The sequence below is a fragment of the Tubulanus polymorphus genome, chromosome 10, assembly GCF_964204645.1.
Source record: "Tubulanus polymorphus chromosome 10, tnTubPoly1.2, whole genome shotgun sequence".
Classification (NCBI taxonomy): domain Eukaryota; kingdom Metazoa; phylum Nemertea; class Palaeonemertea; order Tubulaniformes; family Tubulanidae; genus Tubulanus; species Tubulanus polymorphus.
This window is the reverse complement of record NC_134034.1, coordinates 6,804,278-6,824,306: the sequence shown is the minus strand read 5'-3', so window position 1 is coordinate 6,824,306 and position 20,029 is coordinate 6,804,278. Positions and strand designations below refer to the sequence as shown.

At 37.6% G+C, this 20,029-nt stretch overlaps 1 protein-coding gene across 1 annotated transcript in view; it reads left to right on the top strand.

The window, feature by feature from the left end:
• Window positions 1–8,114: 8,114 nt before the first annotated feature.
• The window catches only part of LOC141912037 (chondroitin sulfate synthase 2-like), a 43,898-nt gene continuing 31,983 nt past the window's right edge, over window positions 8,115–20,029 (top strand). Inside the window, exons 1-2 of the mRNA XM_074803207.1 lie at window positions 8,115–8,175; window positions 17,537–18,314. Coding sequence (XP_074659308.1) covers window positions 17,595–18,314 — 720 coding nt within the window. The 5' untranslated portion in view covers window positions 8,115–8,175; window positions 17,537–17,594. The remainder of the gene's footprint in view (window positions 8,176–17,536; window positions 18,315–20,029) is intronic.

Here is a 20,029-nt window from a genome sequence, read left to right as displayed (position 1 = left end):
ATCGCGGGCGATAAAACCAAAATATTGAATTGTCGCGGGCGATAAAACCAAAATAATGAATTGTCGCGGGCGACAAAACCAAACTAATGAATTGTCGCGGGCGACAAAACCAAACTAATGAATTGTCGCGGGCGATAAAACCAAACTAATGAATTGTCTCGGGCGACAAAAACAAGATATTGAATCGTCGCGGGCGACAAAATCAAAATAATGAATTGTCGCGGGCGACAAAACCAAAATAATGGATTGACGCGGGCGATAAAACCAAAATAATGAATGGTCTGGGGCGACAAAACCAAAATAATGAATTGTCGCGGGCGATAAAAACGAAATATTGAATTGTCGCGGGCGATAAAACCAAAATAATGAATTATCGCGGGCGATAAAACCAAAATATTGAATTGTCGCGGGCGATAAAACCAAAATAATGAATTGTCGCGAGTGACAAAACCAAAATATTGAATTGTCGCGGAATGATGCAATCGTGAGTTGAAATAATACCTGAACAAATCGATGCACAGACATTTACTTTATATATCTACTTGAACAATCGAGCCTACTCAGTAATATACTCAGTTTTTACGAAACCTGGAGTTTTTGTTTCAGAGAAATTTGAGTATCAGTATCCGATGCTATATACTAACGTTAACGTTAGTTATCATCGCTCCGTCATGCTAAGTTATACATTTCATGTCAACCAGTATCTACAGGCAGCTGTACAGTGTATACACACTATATCTAAATACGAGGCTGGAGTAACAGGCTCACTTCACGTAGGTTCATGATGACGAGAAACTCGCAGCTGATCCCCGGAACGACGATGTAGTAACACACCGCGATTCGTCGATGTTTACGGCTCGACAGTGCTTTTAAAATCTAAAGTAGTAAATTTCCAGTGTATCGGTAATATGATTTGATGAGGAAAATGGGCTATTGTTAAAATCACTGTTTGAAGACCGCGACTGAATGTGAAGTCTGCGGCAATAAATTAGTTCATTTATACTTGAATTGATAATCGAAGTGACAGTCGGCCTGCGGGTTGATTTCGGGATGACGACTCGAAAAACATGTCGCCCCATTGAATGGGGCTAAATTTTCAGTTTACAGTTTACAGTTTACAGTTTATTTGACAAACTCAAGGTCTACAAATTAGACAATATGAGTGAAAAATAGAACATTATACAAAATAACATAGCAGCGAATGCCGTGTTTACACAAATATTTTAGCAATTTTACTTATAAAGATACATAAATTATAAAGTGTTCTGATGTTTTTTGTCTGCATAAGGGAGGAGAATTTATACTGGTTTGGATAAATTGAAAATTTTCTCTCAATGTACTTGGTCCTTTCGATGTTTACGGCCCGACAGCGCTTTTGTAACGATGATTCGTGAAAAAACACGCGGGCTATTTGTAGATCTCAGTGAGCTGAACGATATTATATGGATTGTATATGAAACAGCGGTAAGGTAACAAAGCCTATGTTCTTTTGGTAAAAATAGTGTGGAAGAAAATAATAATAATAAGTATCACGCGGATATCAATAGGGTTTTCTGTGAAATAACAGAAAACCCTAATAATCACGCGGATATCAATAGGGTTTTCTGTGAAATAACAGAAAACCCTAATAATCACGCGGATATCAATAGGGTTTTCTGTGAAATAACAGAAAAACCCTAATAATCACGCGGATATCAATAGGGTTTTCTGTGAAATAACAGAAAACCCTAATAATAATCACGCGGATATCAATAGGGTTTTCTGTGAAATAACAGAAAACCCTAATAATAATCACGCGAATTTCAATAGGGTTTTCTGTGAAGCAACAGAAAACCCTAAATATAATCTCGCCCACTCGTTAAAAAACATAACGTAATGATATGAGGCCATGTGTCATCTTTAATTGAAATAACATTATATTCATTCTCATGCAAGGATGGGTCTCCAAATTCATAGGATAAGGAGAATAATGGTTTGAATGATGAATACAACTGATAAAGCGCCAATTTCACTGATTCTTGCATATAAATGCTCAAAGTAATCTTTACAGTAATCGAGTAAACAGGTGCGTTTTTAGGAGTCTTTTGAATTTGAATTCAAATCGGGTGTTCATGACGACTATAGGCGCTTTTACGAAACTGAATCTTTGTAAATCGATTTAAGTTTCACGTTTACGGCACGCGGTTTAGTGAATCCGATTTGGTAAATCAACTCGTTTATGGATGCGGTTTAGTAAATTGATTTATTAAATCGACTTACTTGCTCGGCGAGCAAGTTAGTGGCGATTTAGTCAGTGAAATCCAACATGGCGTCCTCTTCCAGGGGCGGATCCAGGGGGATGGGTAGACAGTATTGGAAGGAAATTTAAGGGCACCTTTCTGATCTTAGGGCACACCCAGTATCCAGGTCAATGCGATCGCCGAAGGCGCGAAGTCCTCAGAGGGGGTCTGGGAAACGAATTCGAGACAATATTTCAACGGATGCGGATAAAAAATGAAGCTGGCGAACCCATGAAAGAATGGTTGTCGCCAACTTCGCCTAGTGCCCCTATAATCTTTAAAAGTGCCCCTTAACAATTTATACAGAATACGGCTAAGTGCCCCTTCATTGTTAACAATCGGCAAAAATTGCCTCGTCTTCACATTTATCCTTATGTCGTGTGCCATCTTCCAAACCAAAAGTGCCCCTAAAATTTTAAAAATTAGGCCAAAAAGTGCCCTTTTCTTCAACATTTTCCGCGTATAGTGCCCTCTTCTAAAGTACGAGTGCCCCTTTAGCCCTCCCTGAAAAGGCAAGGACAAGGTGCCCTCATCTAAAGCATGAGTGCCCCTTGCAAAAGGAAAGTGCCCTTTTTAATTTATCATGATTAAAGGCTTTACAAATATGATTATCTCTCCTCACTTTCTCGGCAGCAGTATATACCGATTAATTTTATAATTATGCCCGGATTACGGACACGGAATTAGCGGTTGCTGAAATAATGCCGTCAAAAATATTGCCGGTGAAATTTCGAAGGGCACTTAAAAATTCTAGACCGTATTGGGCAATACGGCTAATACGGTCTGGATCCGCCCCTGTCTTCGACCGTGGGCTAAAGACATCTATTGCAGACCATCATCTATCAATAATTCGGTCACCATTGACGCCCATTTTCTTTCGAATCGCGACCTTTAGATTGATAAATTGATTCGACTCATTTACGAAAAACGATTCGATTTACTAATCCTTACGTTTTCCAACATCGAATCGGATTTAGCTAAACCGAATCAGATTCAATTTCGTAAAAGCGCCTTATAATTGAGCATTCTAGGGCTGGAGCAAGAAACGTGTGGGATCGTCCGCCAAGGTATCGCTAAGTAGTCAGTCCGTGGTGGCTTTTGAAAGCGACGACCGCATATGAATGCATTGATTGAATGACATCTCAAAAGTCAGATTATATAAAATTAAACATGATATACGGATAGGTTCTTCCAATTAGGCCTATACCGGTAAAAATGAAATGACCCAATATGTGATATAAATGTTCAATCAAAAAGTAGAAAGTGAATCCGTAATTCAGTATGGTAGGCCTATTGTTACAACATCAAACACTCAAATTCAATCCTTTGTTAAATTGGAAGCCAGTGTAGATGAGCAAGTATCGTGGTCCCTGATTTTAGTTATCGTAATAATTCAAGCCACGCGATTTTGAACTGTTCAACAAGTTGGAGTTTGTGTAAAGATGAATGAGTTTGAAATGGAGTGGACTTCAGATATTGCTGTTTGCATGCCTATGTCTATTACTTAATCTTTTTACTAATCATAGAAAATTGTGGTAAAATATTTGACTCGACGGTTGGTTTTAGATTGTATCTCTCCAAGCCAGAGGTAATCACGGATATCGGACTACAAAAAAATTCCTTGTGTAAAGCTCAACTTTGTAAATTCCTGGAAAAGCTCGCCTCGGATATTTCAATAATGATTAAACATTAATTTTCCCAACGAAAAACCTAAACAACGAATGTACGCTTGCGTTAAGTTTACCAATGCACTATCGTTGCTTTTTCTAGCTATTTGTACTGTTTGCCGCAAAAAGATTGCATCCTCTATTACAGGATTTAGGGATACAACTCTAAAACCAGTTAGTTTAAATTAACCATTATACAATATCATACATGACCAAATACACTGTTAATATGAAAAAGATCCAATATGTACACATTTCAAATCTCAAACCAAGTTTTATCATTAGAAAATAACGACACAACGTTCGATCGTTCACTAGAGATCATCTTTTTGAATTTGTACACCATGAATTTTCGTATCGTATTATGGTATTATCAATTCTCCGCATTTGAGTGTGACTATTCTACGAATACAAAGTTATTTTTAGCAATGAAGTTTTAATTGTCATTTTAAATGTTAACTATCCACTGGTATGTAAACTTACTAACTTTTGGCAACTGACCTCAAATCGTGGAATGGGCTCAGGTAGCCTGCTGATCCACTCTTTATTAATACTACTAAAGAAATATTCAGTATAAGAAGTAAAAAGTATATTAAAGTACTATTTATCTTTATATCGCAATAATTTGTGTACGTATGATTGAAAAACGATATTCTATGGAGTCTCGTGTTACGTACTTATGATTATTGTGTATAAGATCAATAATTAGCAACCTTCCACGGATACGAAGCGGCCTAAGTTTACATCCTACCATAATTTTCTCTAAACTCTCAGCATTATATCAAGATCGGTCTTAGAAAATATATGAAGGACGTGTTCACAGGTTAACGAGGCCAAAAATCTTCCTCAAAATTTCAAATTTTTACGAGCAAAGATAATATACTTCATGCTTTTGGTGCAGAAATAATGGATGTCCACAAATTGCAAATTGTGTTTTCAAAGTAAACGATCTGAGTGTGGAATTGTTTCGAATTCAGGGTTCTCCCATTTACTCTCCGGTATTTTACTATGTTTCAATAAGATACGTAAGTCGCACTTTTGTTGTGATACAGCTTTCTCTATTGGTCAGCGTTGTGATCACTTAAAATTACCCATAAGTTTGAATTCTCACTGAACTACTACATCCCTTATAACGAATATATATTTCATATGAGGCGATTAACTTTGATGATCTGCAGTCAGTGGACAGCAGTTACGAAACATTCAAAACTACTACATTATCTTCCATCTATTCATTATTCATATTGATACACCGGTCACAATCCTCTCCTTAATCGTTGAATATAAAAACGTAAAGATCGGTCCCTGGCGAGAGAACGTGTCCGTGCACAAACCCAAATAATCAAACTAAAATGCCGAAATTCTGATTGAATATAATAATAATAATATAGATTTTATTTACCTTGATGATAGTAATAACTCCAGATAGTACACAGTCCAATTCCTAACTCCAAATTCCTATTGTACACTACTGTTGGTAACCCGTCTTAATTCTGGTATTTCCACCCAAACCTCAAGTATCTATACGAGCGTCCCTGGTAAGTCTGCTTTCTCAAGACTGCGGGCCTCTTTTTATAGAAAAGATCGACATTCCTAGAATGCCGACTCTCCCGTTCGACTTTTGGCAAGGAGCAGCAACCTAGCTGTCATGACGGTTTTGGACATGTAGAATTAGCCTTAATGATTTGCTAATCTAAAATTATTTGAGAAACTGATTTGCCAAAGTAACTTTTCTTTCCAACCCTCCTGTCATAACGCGCTTTGATTTACTCACTCCCTACTCATCATCGTTGAGAGAGCAGCTATTCTCTACGAGTTACCAACAGACATGTACACCAACAGAAACCTTAGAGAGCTAGTATTGATATTTGCCACAATTAAACTTCCATAAAACTTAAGCGATTATAAAGGTCTTGTCCTTAATTAACATCCAGGATACTTAATTTAGATATATTTTCAAAACTTAGTTTTCACCCAGATTATGGAACAAACTCATCGTTTCTTTTTCCAATTAACAATAGTAAACTTTTGATTCAGAAATACAATGTAATTGATTATCAAATCTAAAATCATTCTATACTTATTATACCAATTTTCATTTATAATTTAACTAACTCTATAATAATACAGGATAAAGCAAAACAACCATGTCTTCCTATACTTCCGGTTCTTCCTTTTATAGAAAGTAGTCGGGAGTATCAAGAAGTAACAGCGAGATCCCTGCACAAACCACACTATCAAAGCACCTCATCGTTCCGACCCAACCAATTACAGTTCCGTCTATCCTTAAGTTTTAAAAATAATTCTGAATGTTTGCCAGATATCGCAGCACAAGAACCGAGGAAGAATTATTTTTACCCCTGGCTGATTTATTGTCAGCGCTGGTAGATCAAAGCATCAAACAACAACTTGCACACATCGTTTGCTGTCTGATACCCATAAAGAAACCACCAACGTAAACAAAAACCATCATTACAAACATTTTTTAGTTACTACGGAATCTTGCTGCGGATCAATATATATGATATGATATGATATATGATATGATATGCTATAATATCTCCTTTAGTGTTCAGTTTAAACGTCTTGAACGCAAAAGTTTGACAAGGTTCGCATAATGGTACCGATACGCACGTTCACACTAGTGAAATGTGCACGTTACAGGCTAAAATGCGCACGTTACAATTACAAATCGAAACGTTGTTCGTTCAAAACCCGATGTGAAAATCTTTTGCATTTAGTGGGAAATTTCAAAGTTAGCTCGCTTCCTACGATAAAAATTGGACAAGACTTTTAAAACGACACATTTAATAAGAGTAGTACTGACGAAGGATTCAGGCAATACCCCGTGTTATTTCTAAAAACATTTAACCGGTAATTAGACAGTACTGGTGTAGCTTGTACAGGTAAAAGAGTTGTTATATTTACGTTCAGACCGAATGAAATTATTTGATACGAGACACGACTAAGTTGTGTCCGAAACAGATAAATATAGCTATGTGGTCAGTATTGGTCAAGATTTGGTCACTTGAATAGTTGTTAGATGAAAACCCACACCATTTCTAATTATTTGACACCAAACACGACTGTGTTGCTTCTAGAATAAACAAATTACTTTAAGGTCAGTATTGGTAAAATATTGGTCAGTTAAATAGTTGTTAGATCATAGCCCGCACCGTATCTAGTAGCTCGACGCCCAAACACGATTTTATTGCTTTACTAAACATATAAATTACATATGGTGGGTTCTAGTTAGTGGTAACTGGTCAGTACTGGTCAAGCATTGGTCAGTTAAACAATTTTTAGTTTAATGTCCACATTATATCTAGTTATTTGACACCAAATAACTTAATTGTTTGCAAAACAGATAATTTACTATATAGCCAGTACTGGTCATGCATTGGTCAGTTGATAGACCAAGGTCCACGCCACGAGTTATTTGATACTAAACATTATTGTGTCGTTTCGGAAAATTTAGCTGTTGGGCAATTTGTGGTCAGCCCTGGTTCGTTAGTTCTTATTTTGCGGGCATTTTATCTCGAACCACCGAAAGACTGAATTACTAATTAATTCAACAGATCATTAATTAATGGAAACGAAGATCAGTGTTAACTAAGTCCTTAGTCTGAATAAAATGTATGTGGTATTATATGGGTGCTATGGTGCTGTACACCGAACTGTAACTTTTTATTTTCACTACTACCGTAATTGACTATGATGTTTTCAAGTGGTCTTAAGTACCGCTAATAGCCGAAAGTCGTTGATTTATGTGAAATTTACACACAGCGCCACCCGTTGGTAGTAAAAGTCACCCGAGCAATACGGGTGTTAAATAGATACGCTAGCAAACCGGCATTCTCATAATGGTCGAGTTTCTTTCTACATTGGTGTAAAACTCGACTTTAAAGCGGTTCATGGAACGTAAATCGAGAAACTCTGGAGGCGGCCATGTTACATTGTTCACGTGATGAAATACTGAAATCTGATTGGATCCGTATATTCCGCGGAAGATGGCGGACTGGTTAGACCTGTCCTATTCTGACTGCGAATGCAGGTGGCGCAGAATTGGACAGGCGACCAGTCTACTTATTGTGTGGAGCCTACCGATATTGATGCCATGATCGAATATTTTCGGAGCCATCCATTTCTCGTACCACCACCATCAAAAACCAGCAGTTTTTACGTAGACAGCTGACGATCCATGACATCCGTTCCTGTTGCCAGTGTTGGTATGGAAGTAGGGATAATATGTAATAAATGAAATCTAAGTGACGGACGCTTCGTCAGTGCAGCTTGATTTAATTTTTCATACTAAGATTAATAAGAAATCATAACGATTCGAAAACAACCTCGTTCACGTATGGAGTGGAGTTAGTTAGTTACCTAATCGTTGGTGGTAAGCTTTTTATAATCGGATGGGCTTATACCAACGTAAGGGATGACAAGGGCCAAAAAAAGGTTGAAAAAAGTAACACTTCAAAAATATACTTTCTATCCACTTCAGTCCACAATTAATGGCTTAATTCACAAACTAACACAGGTACCTTTCGAAATAATCCAATTTTATGCATGTTTCGAGTGATTAATCAACATTATTTTGAGAAATTAATTAATTTCTCCACAAATTTCGCCATTGGCCGCCATTTCTCTGTATTGCACATGTGGCATGATAAGACATGGGGACCTACAAGGATTTATATAAAACTTCCAAGACGAAACGACAATTTTTATTTTTGATGGTTTTCCAACCTATATTTCAAATCTTCGTGTTTTCCTTAATAAACATTTAAATAATAAATTCTGGTAAAAGAAAAATGGGAATAAGTGTTGATTTCTTAATATTTTTCAATTTCGTCGTTTCGCTTCGTTAGTTTGTGCTGTTGTCCTGGCCTCATTCCACAGGTGCCAGCACCTCCAGTAATTTTCAAAATGGCAGCTGTTGACTCTACGGAAATTTACTCTCACTTTACGGCCGATTTGCACATGGATTTAGATCGTCAGGTGAGGTGTTATAGGTATCAGACAAACTAAGAGTCTGTTGTGCGTCGATTACAACAAAAATTAGACGGATATCTTAAGAGACAATGAAATGCCAGGCAAATTACTCGTCAGTCAAATTGGCTGACGAAGATTTCATACAAAAATGACCTTCCCATTCCTGACTGTGGTTTGTGAAAATATCCGATCGTGAAACTAAACCACAGACAGGTTACTGACTAGGAGGGGAGTGTAACAAAAACACTCAAAATAGTGTCACTGACTAAAGGAACACCGAGATAATTAATTTTTGTCAATGAAACTCTTGAAGATAATCAATTTTATTTCGATATTGAAATTGTTCTGTAGATTTGGGCCCGAGCATTAAATTATTGAAGAAATTAAATCAATTCTTATTGTTAAGCTTGGAAAAATGAAAACTAATGCCATAAGTAGCTATATCCATAAAAAATTCAAATAGCTCCAATCTTACTGAAAGAAAGCTTGTTGGAATGGGGAGGGCTCAAATAACAATATGCTTTTTAAATTTTTGAATTATCTTCAGTAGTTTTCGAGATATCGCAAATTGAAGTTTGAAAATTTGAGCGAAAAGTGTCTTCATGTTTCAATACACAAAAACTGTGATCTAAGAAGGCAATTTTTTCTTGTAAACAAACTTCAATATCTCTTAAACTAAAAGAGATAGACTAGAAATTTCAAGAGCAATACACTCATAGCACTTTCAGGTGACAGTTGACAGACCCAAAATTTTTATCTGATTCCAAATGCCTTTGGTTTCCATGGAAACCAGCCGAAAAATGGTAAAATAATGAAAATATCGATGTTAGATCAAAAGTTATGATGTAGAAAGGGGATAGAATAACTAGTTATCAATAGTTTATGTTTGCCCTAAGTTTATCTAGGAATATCTATTATTATATAGATTATTATTATTAGGTTTCCATGGTAACAGCAAGAAAAAATGTGAAATATTGATATGATTTCAAATGAAATTATTTTTTTCACTACATGATTTTTGAAATGAATAAACATGATTATCAAGGCCTGTCAGTTAGGTCTATAGCCATAGGCTCCTATTGCAAATTGATTTAAATATACCAATTTTATACATTATTTGCTAAATGAATTTTAGTTAAGAAAAGCAGAAAATTAGGCTTGGCCTAGCTCAAAACGCTGAAATTTGAAATATATTCATGATATCATAATAAAATCAATCAGTTTAGAAACATAAACCAAGCAATAGTAATAATACTACTAATAATAACTAAATAATAATCCATTTGTTTTGTTTTGAGCTAAATTTCAACAATATTTTATATATATTTCAATTTTGCTGCTTTTGGAAAATCCCCTCGGGAGCCTCATTGTCCCATTACGCTCCTCTATTTTTGCCCGTCACAAGCCTCAATTCATCCCATTAGACGCCTCCCTCTTTCAACAGCCGCTTTACCGACGGGAGCGTAGTGGCGATCCGCGCGCAAAAAAAAAAATTTTTTGCCGATCATTTCGCTAAATCTGTCCTAATATTCAGAAATATAGTGATGAAAAATTATGAATAGGAAAATAAATACAATAATTCACCGCTAGACCGATGAATAATTGTTGAATATTGATCTCATCACGAGCAGCGCGGCGCGTCGTCATTCAATAACAAGTGCCGGCCGCCATTTTGTATCGCTCGATTCAACGCAAAACTTAGACATCGACTTTTCCGGCAGCGATCACTCAGCCCCGACACGAAATAAAATCATGCGGTCTTCAGTATTTGAATTTTAAGATCCTAAACCTTTTGATTCCTGATGATTCATCGCTTATTCCGGGTCCTAAGCTGACGAATTTTGCTCTTGAAAAAGGGTATTTTTCGATTTCTATTTTCTTCGACTAAAATGCGGATTTATACACTAAACCAACCCCCAAGTGATAAAGATCGATCTTATTGGTTGATTCCAAAAGATTTTAGCTCATTTGCATTGATAGACAGGTTTTATGAATGATTTTACTACGCGATGTCAAAACGCGTAGTAAAAACGCGCATCACACTTTTCCTAATCAATAATGGTCGTCACAATCGATAGTGGCGCCCCGCGCGGACATGAACATACCTACCATAAGTGGTGGGAGAAAGAAGATGAAACTTCAACTTTAAGGTTTGATTAATTTCTGGTTATTGAAAATTTTGGCTTATATTTTGATTAGGAAAATTATGACGAACCTGTTCATTTGATCTGTAGATCAAATGAAATTCAATTTTCTATGAAAAAAACTTGACCCATTTCTTAACTAAATATAAACTGGTCTTTGGCTACCCGGGGCAGGTCGGTTTACCACTGCTAAAAAGATTACTATTTCGATTTAGATTGTATCTGGAATTTTTTAATGGTTTAAACCACTTTGTAAAACCCGAAATGTAAAAAGCGACATTATGGTGAAACTGAGACGGTTTGCAATATTGAAGAATTTGACCTGGTGTTAATTTAGAAATGAGCTCCATTTGAAAAGTAAAGGAAGACGAGAAAAAATGAATGACACGTTGAAACGCATCAATCGCATAATTTTTTTCTGCCAGAAAAAAAATCGAATAAATTATCAGCAGTAAAATTGAAATGTCGAGTACAAAAATTGATTTTAACAAATCGTACGGCAACGCGACTCATCGCAGTGTTAGGGTCATTAAATTTGATAAATGATTACATATTTCAGCGCTGCAGTTGGGGTTGACTGTCGCATGCGCGCGCGAGAGCGTAATTCTCCGGGATTCGAGCCTGCGATGATGGCTGAATCGGGCCCCGGCGCGTGGTTTGTTTATCATGAATTCGCTCCCGTTGCTAAGGGAATTTCAGCTATTTTGAACTCGTTCGATCGACGCGGTTCATTGTTAAACTATTCAACGACCCAATCTTGGTCGAAATTTCACGAAATAGATACATTCTGAAATCTCCCGATCCAAAAGTTGCCGGATTTTAGTCACTTCGCTGCCGGATTTTAGCGTGACGTAATTCGACTTCCTAGTATTAGTATGTAATAGATTAAATCTAAGTGACGGACGCCTCTTTTACAGTTGTCATCAATCATCATCATCTGCATCATCATCATCATCATCATCAATTGACGGATCCATTTATTGAAGGCTTTACATTCAAATTCAAAATAACTTTATTGATCCTTATTGTAATACAAATACATTATTGATTGACAGTTCAATAAAGTTGGCGCTATTGCACTTTCGTACCCCCTCCCAAAAATGTTTATTTCAGCATATTTATTATCAATCAGGGAGGTCTGTCTAGGGATTCACTAGTCTAATGTCTATTTCAACCTGACTTGAGAGCATCCGGGTGGCCTAGCTGGCTCATTTTTAGTAGTACATACCTGATAAAGGTCTTAGTAGGACCAGAAAGGACAGGCAGTCGACCTTAAACATCGTTTTTAACCCATTTGAAACTGTATTGAAGGATATCCAATATGTCTTCATTGAAAGGGGTTCATGAGAGAAAAGAGCCTCCATGATTTGAAAGTTTAACAATATGTCCCCATGCCTACCAACTGAAGTTTGGTATGTAGGCATGGAAACACATTGTTAAATTTTCAAATCATGGAGTCACTTCTCTTCAATTAACCCCTTTCAGTGAAGACTCTTTGGATAACTTTCAATACAGTTTCAAATGGATTAAAAAATGATGATTTAGGTCAACTGCCAGTCCTTTCTGGTCCTACTAAGACCTTTATCAGGTATGTACTACCAAAAATGAGCGAGCTAGGCCACCCAGAATGCTCTCAAGTCAGGTTGAAATAGACATTAGTACCTAGCCGTCGTTCTACAAACAACGTGTAGGGCGAAAGTGCTCATATAAGGTTAATTTTCGTCCCTCATTTTGAGGGACGAGGCTTTGAGCGTCTATTTCACCCCTTATGTCTGTTCTGTAATCAGATGGAGGTTAACTATTGTTTGTGCATAGGCCTAAATTTGTTATCCTAAGTAGCTTTTGACGATCGTAGTAGCTCAAAACTTTTGACTAGTCGCCTCAAAAAATAGTTGAAGTGAAGCACCATAACAAATATGGCGGCTTTTCTTGGTGCATGGTGCAGTGTAAATTACGGATTCAGACTTCAACGTGGACTGACATTGATGCCAATGCAGATATTAGGCCTATTCTAATCTTGTTTCAAATTCTTAAGGTTAAAATTGACCAAAATTTATGCGTTTTATCAACAAAAAATAACATTTTGAGTAATTTTAGAGAGACGTAGGCCTATTGAATTTTCACATTTTATTAATCTAGTCCGTATTGGAAATCCCGATTGTGGCAATCAATTCAAATCAAATCAATAAATTCTCCAGTTCGCGATATCAAAAATTTTGTTATAAAACACGTTTTAAAAGTCAACAAGGTAACTAATTAATTTATTTTAGTACAAAGGTTTGATTTGACACTAAAATCAGTTGTTGCATTGCAATTAACAGGAGTTAACCTCTATATGATACTTTAGCGTCAGACGTTGTCGGGAAGCGTAACAACGACTGGTATTCAGACTATTGGTTAACCAAAATAGCTTCTCCGTTATATTTGGATTTCACGGGGGACAAGCCACAGGGGTTCGTTGATGGGCTTGGATTGTATTTCCGGGTTGTTGATAATCTTGCGAGAATGGCGCTAAATATGAACTGCAAATAAATTCAAAATATCATGGAAATACCTTGTGTTTATATTGCTTATTTATCCGCTATAAAGTTCCGATAAACAATTGGCCGTTAAGGATCATTATCAGACAGTTGTGACGCTTTACTATATAAGAACTACGAGGGATGAAATGCCAGCCCTCCGTTGTACTTAAATTTTCAGCCAGAAAGTTGGGACAGTCACATGACATCCAGGGTTCGTAGCGGGCCTTAAAATCCTTGAATTGTCAAAAGGAAATTCAAGGCCTTGAAAAGCCTTGAAAAAAAGATTTTTTTTCTTGATATTTCCATCTTATTTGCAAAAAGTAAGTTTTCTCCCATCATTTTAGTTCAGCCCAATTACAGTTTTCACACTTTTTTTCCATTTTATTTTCAAGATTTAACGCAGAAAATCTGTACTTCAACTAATTAAAAAGTCATTAGTGTAGGCACTAGGTCACTGGCTCAAAATCATCAAATTTCTTAAAGTTGCCGTAGTTGGCTGTGTCAGTGAATAATAGTGAATTCGGCCAGCAGTGGCACAATGAACCCTGTTATAGCTGTTTTGATTGTTTGTGAATGGATGAGGCATTTTATTACCGTAAAAATGTTTTTCATTGGGGTAAAAGCCTTGAATGTGCTTCTCAAACGGCCTTGAATTTTGGTTGGTCTTCAGGCTATGAACCCTGTGATGACATCATCATGTTTAAACTTCAACATGAAAAGTTAACACATTCACAGACCGATATTCATTGTCAGATTATAATTCATATGAAATTTATAACTTATAAAGGATAGATTATTATCAAACATAATTCATAGACAAAAAAATGCATTTGAATGTAAGTTATTCTCAAATATTCTTCTTAGTATAGTTTTCATCTTAGATGCTTCAGGTTCATGTTCAGTCCAATATGAAGCGTTAAGTCACATGACTGTCCCAACTTTCTGGCTGGCACAACTTGAAGGCGTTTCGTCCCTTGTAGTTTTATATAGGATAGCGTCACGACCATCTGATAATGATCCTTAATGACCAATTGTTTACCGGAACTTTATAGCAGATAAATAAACATTTAAACACAAGGTATTTCCATGATATTTTGAATTAACTTGCAGTTCATATTTAGCGCCATTCTCGCGAGATTATCAACAACCTGGAAATAAAATCCAAGCCCATCGCCAAACCCCTGTGGGACAAGCAACTCCTGCACAGCTGTGCTTGTCCCGCCACCACCCAACTTGGGCCTCCATATGGCCCGGATCCTCTCGGGGCGTCCCCTATCTCCTCGTGCCTCTTCACCGTTGATGGGTATGTCCGGGTCCGCTCGTCTTCCTCTTGGAGGCGAGTAATTCAGCTGGAACCCTCTGCTGGATAAAATGCCGGTACCGTGACTCTGGCCTCTCCTCAGCTGACTGGATTCCGTGTGTCCTAAAAAGTTATGACTCTGACTCTCTTCCTCACTCCAAACGCGTCCACGATAACTCAAACGGCATTCTTAATTTGAAAATAGTAACAGTTTTGCAGGCCTATTTACTTTGCAGCTACAATCTGATGCATTTAAGCCTCGCATTAACGTCCAATTAACTTATTTACATGATCTAACGCAATGCAAGTATACGCGGTCCGGGCGTCCACAGGGGGACACGCGGACGGGATGGTTCTTACATTGTGAAAAGTGGTAGTTGACTGAGTAAACTGAATGATGTGCGTTCTAGTGTTCTGGCAGTGCTTGAAGTTGCACGGACAGTCCGAGTGAACAGTTTTTAGCCTACTTGGGACTTAAGTCCCAGCAGGCAATTACGTTCACTTTTCGTCCGTCGTCCGTCCGTAGACGGAATCCAGTTATTTTGGGAAGTTTTGAAGACGCTTTAATGTAAGGTCTTGATATTTGGCTTACACATGTATCTACCCTAGACACATCTTCAGCCCAAAAACTGGCCCTGTCAGAATCAAGATGGCCGACTGGCAGCCATTGTTTTGCCAAAATCAACACTTTTTACACATTTTTGAGCTTTTTGAGGGAAATTTTGAAGATGCTTTGATAATTACCTTGATCTTTCGGATATAGGCCTATGTGAATCCTCCCAGGGCCCATCAGCATAACAAAAATTGGGTCGATCGGACTCAAGATGGCCGTCCTATGACCTTTTTTAGTGCCCAAAAATGTCAATTTTGGCCCGAATTCTGAGTCCTGTAGCTCCCTACTGGTGTGCCATTTCTCATTGCAATTTGTGATGGGTATTCTTTGAAAAGGGATGTTTTATACCTAAGACAGGTATTTTTGATCAGCCAATTATGACGCAATTGGCGGCCATCTTGGTGTCATCAGTACTCATTCGTAGGTGGGAAAAAGTTTTTCCACATTATATTGATACCTAAGCGTATTTTGTTACCACAATCAATTAGAAACTTGTGGCTCATAACATGTTCTATGATTGTGGTGAGTTTCAAGGTCATTGGTTTTTGTATATGGCCACCAGGGAGCGTTAAATAATACAATATCTTAGTATTTCTATATTATATTCGTATCAATGCATATTTTGTAACCACAATCAATTGCAAAGTTGTAGCTCATGACATCATCTATGATTGTGGCAAATTTTAAGGCCATTAGTTATTCTATATGGTCACCAGGGGGCGTTGAATAGTAGAATAACTTAGTATTTCCATATTAAATTGGTTATGAGGCTTATTTTGTTATCGCGATCAATTACAAAATCGTAGCTGCTGACATGTTCTATGATTGTGGTGAGTTTCAAGGTCATTGGTTTTTGTATATTGTCACCAGGGGGCGTATTTCCTTATTATATTGGTACCTAGGCATATTTTGTTACCATGATCAATTACAAAGTTATAGTTCGTGACATGTTCTATGATTGTGGTGAGTTTCAAGGTCATTCGGTTTTGAATTTGGTCTCCAGGGGGCGTTGAATAGTAGAATAACTTAGTATTTCCATATTGAATTGGTAACGAGGCATAGGCCTATTTCGTTATCACAATCCATTACAAAATCGTAGCTGCTGACATGTTCTATGATTGTGGTGAGTTTCAAGGTCATTGGTTTTTGTATATGGTCACCAGGGGGCATTGAATATCGAAATTGTAGTTGTTGAGCATTTGGAACCACTTCCCAAATGGGCATGGTGTCCCTGGACCCCTAGTTTCATGTAGTGTGATCTTTGGGCCAGCTAAAATGGGCTTGTCTTTTCATGTAAGGATTTATTAACAGAAAATGAACAATATCGCCACATAGCTTATACTATCTTAACTGTTTTAAAACTTGTTACATCATTACAATGTCAATCTTTCTGTAAACTTTGAATACTGAATCATTCTTCTTCTACTGCGTCATGAAGGTATAAGGCCCGTGGGCCTCTTGTTTGAATTCGTCCCCCAGGGAGTGCCCCTGGGGGTGGAGTTTCTATTTCTTCAAATCGGTACTAGTCCTACAGAAAAGCCTTTGTCACAAATTAAAACAGTTATTATTACATACGTATGTGCCAATCGTTTTCACCCCACTATGAGTAACGCATTGAAATTACCTAGCTCATCAGATTCAGCCCATGATTATACGGGTTCCATAAAAAGACAAAGACGTGTGATATGTACTTAATTTGTCAATCGGATAGATCGTTATTTTTTGCCGGTTCCTATGTGACAAATAAAGCAAGGTCAACTGCCATGTGCAAATTCAATTTTCTTGAAACTTCATTAAGGGGAAGATCCACTAATAAAGTTTCTAGCTCTCATAATGGCTCTCACAATGTGGAATTCTTACGCTTAGTGCCCTTCATATTTCAAATGATGTGCAATTTTTTTTAGAAACTTTTCTCTAAGCTTTTACCTTTATTGGAATGAGACAGGCTACTGGCATTTCCTCAGGTGTCAAATCCATTGAAAAACTTATGACTAAAAATTTCTCTTTCATTTTCAGTGGCGCAGTTTTCTTCACCAATTACAGAACCATCAAATTTGAAGAGCACCTGAGGAACATGATTATGTTGCCTCGTCGGGTTATCACTTTCATGTCAAACATGTGCCCATTGCTGTTTGGATTAATTGTTGGTGTTTGTTTGAGTTTAATTACATCAACATTTTCCAATGAAGCTTCATTCTGCCAGGAATTTGACCAAGCAATAGCATCTGATAGCAGCTCCGATGACCGACTTGCAAAATTAAGAGACACTAAATCGATTGATGAGACTGATGGTGATTTTGAGCCTAAATGGATTGAAAACACAGTATTAGAATACAACGAAAAAAGGGCATTTAAGCGTCCATTATTTGTTTCTCAAGAGCTGAATATACATCCTAAATTATTTGTTGGTGTCTATTCATCAGCCAATGATATTAATTCATTAGCTGTTGCCATGAACCGTACATTAAGGCATACAGTTTCGAAACTGATCTTTTTTATGGGGCCACGTGCTAAGAATACTGTCATACCAAAAGAAATGTCCATTGTGAGTTTCAATACTAATCGTCATCACCTCATTCCATTATTCGCCCTGCAGTACATCAATAATCAAAACACTGCGCTCCTTTACGACTGGTATATGTTTGTGTCGGATAACACGTATTTAAATGGTCAAGCCTTGAAGCAGTTCGTACATTCTTTGAGTATCAGTGATGGCAAAACAGCATTCATTGGAGTCCCAAAGAGTGATGACAGGAATTTGTGTGATATCAAGGCAGGATTAATCATTTCTCGGGTAAGCCAAGATTTTGGAGCATCTACATTCAGACATAATCAAGTATGTTAGATGAATACGGGTATAATGAATGAAAATGATTCATGATCCATTGATCCGGGATGAGTGAATTAAGAAGTGGATCAAAATGTGACTAATTTTGATAAATCTGTTGAATAAGTAATTTCCTCCTACCATCATTGTGCAAAACTGCCATTCCAGGGTTAGATTTAAGGAAAGAATTCCACTGGCCCTGATGACCAGTTGAGTTGATTTGATATGAAACTGGCCTCGCTTAAATCAAACACTACATTCTACTGATGTCAATTTATTAATGTTCATTCACCTGTATTGTTCATATTTTTTCGCAATTAGTCATTTTGCTACGTCTTTTTAGCCCACTTGGGACTTTAGTTCCAGCGGGCTATTGCGTTCACTTTTCATCTGTCATCCGTCATAGCGTCCGTCCGTAGACGGAATCCAGTTATTTTAGGAAGTTTTGAAGACGCATCAATGTAATGTCTTGATATATGGGTTACACATGTATCTACCCTAGACACATCTTCAGTCCAAAAACTGGCCTAGTCAGAATCGAGATGGCCGACTGGCAGCCATTGTTGTACGTCAAAATCAGCATGTTGTTCGCCAAAATCAACACTTTTTAGCCCACTTGGGACTTTAGTCCCAGCGGGCTATTGTGTTCACTTTTCGTCCATTGTCCGTACACGGAATCCAGTTATTGTGGGAAGTTTTGAAGACGCTTCAAGGTAATGTCGTGATATTTGGTTTATACATGTATATACCCTAGACACATCTTCAGGCCAAAAACTGGCCCTGTCAGAATTAAGATGGCCGACTGGCAGCCATTGTTGTACGTCAAAATCAGCACTTTTTGAAAGAAATTTTGAAGACACTTGAATCAATTACCTTGATCTTTCATATATATTTGAATCCCCCAGGGGCCAATCACCATAAGAATAATTGGGTCGATCGGACTCAAGATGGCTGTCCTATGACCTTTTTAGTGCCCAAAATGTCAATTTTGACAAAGATTCTGAGTCCTGTAGCTTCCTACTGGTTTGCCATTTCTCATTGCAATTTGTGATGGGTATTCTATGGAAAAGGTTGTTTTATACCTGAGCCAGGTATATTTCCGTCGAGTACTGTACCCTTTCCTATGGTTTTTGCCAATATTTTCTCAATTTGGATTGATCGCCAATGGTTTTTCTATACGACCCGGCCCTGCGGTATTGCATTTAGCCACTGGCGAAATCCGCCATCTTTTTTCTTGGCGTTCTAGCAGTAGAACGCGTTGGATTTTTTCGCCGTAAAAATCGGGGAATTAGGATATTAGGGAGTTTTCACTCTCATGACGGTGAGTCAGTTCGGTTTGGGGGTTATCCCTGGTTTCTATTTTTCCGTAAGAATTTTATTTACAAATATAATTTGATTGAATTGAATTGAATTTATTATTGTGACAGGATAATTATGCCACCCCCTCCTAAGGGTCAACATCGTGGCGGGGAGGGATGCGGGCATTTGTTTGGCGCCTGGGACAATCACGATTCTTGTGCGTCGTGCAGGCGCAAATCCGGTCAAATATGTGCAAGGAGCAAGATTTGCTAGGTGTGGTCCGAGGACCTTTGGCTTCCGGCCGATAAGGCTCTTTAACTAAGAGATCGTCGTCGAGTTAATAGCAGGGACGTGCCAACTGACGTCTCTAATCCTGTTTCTAA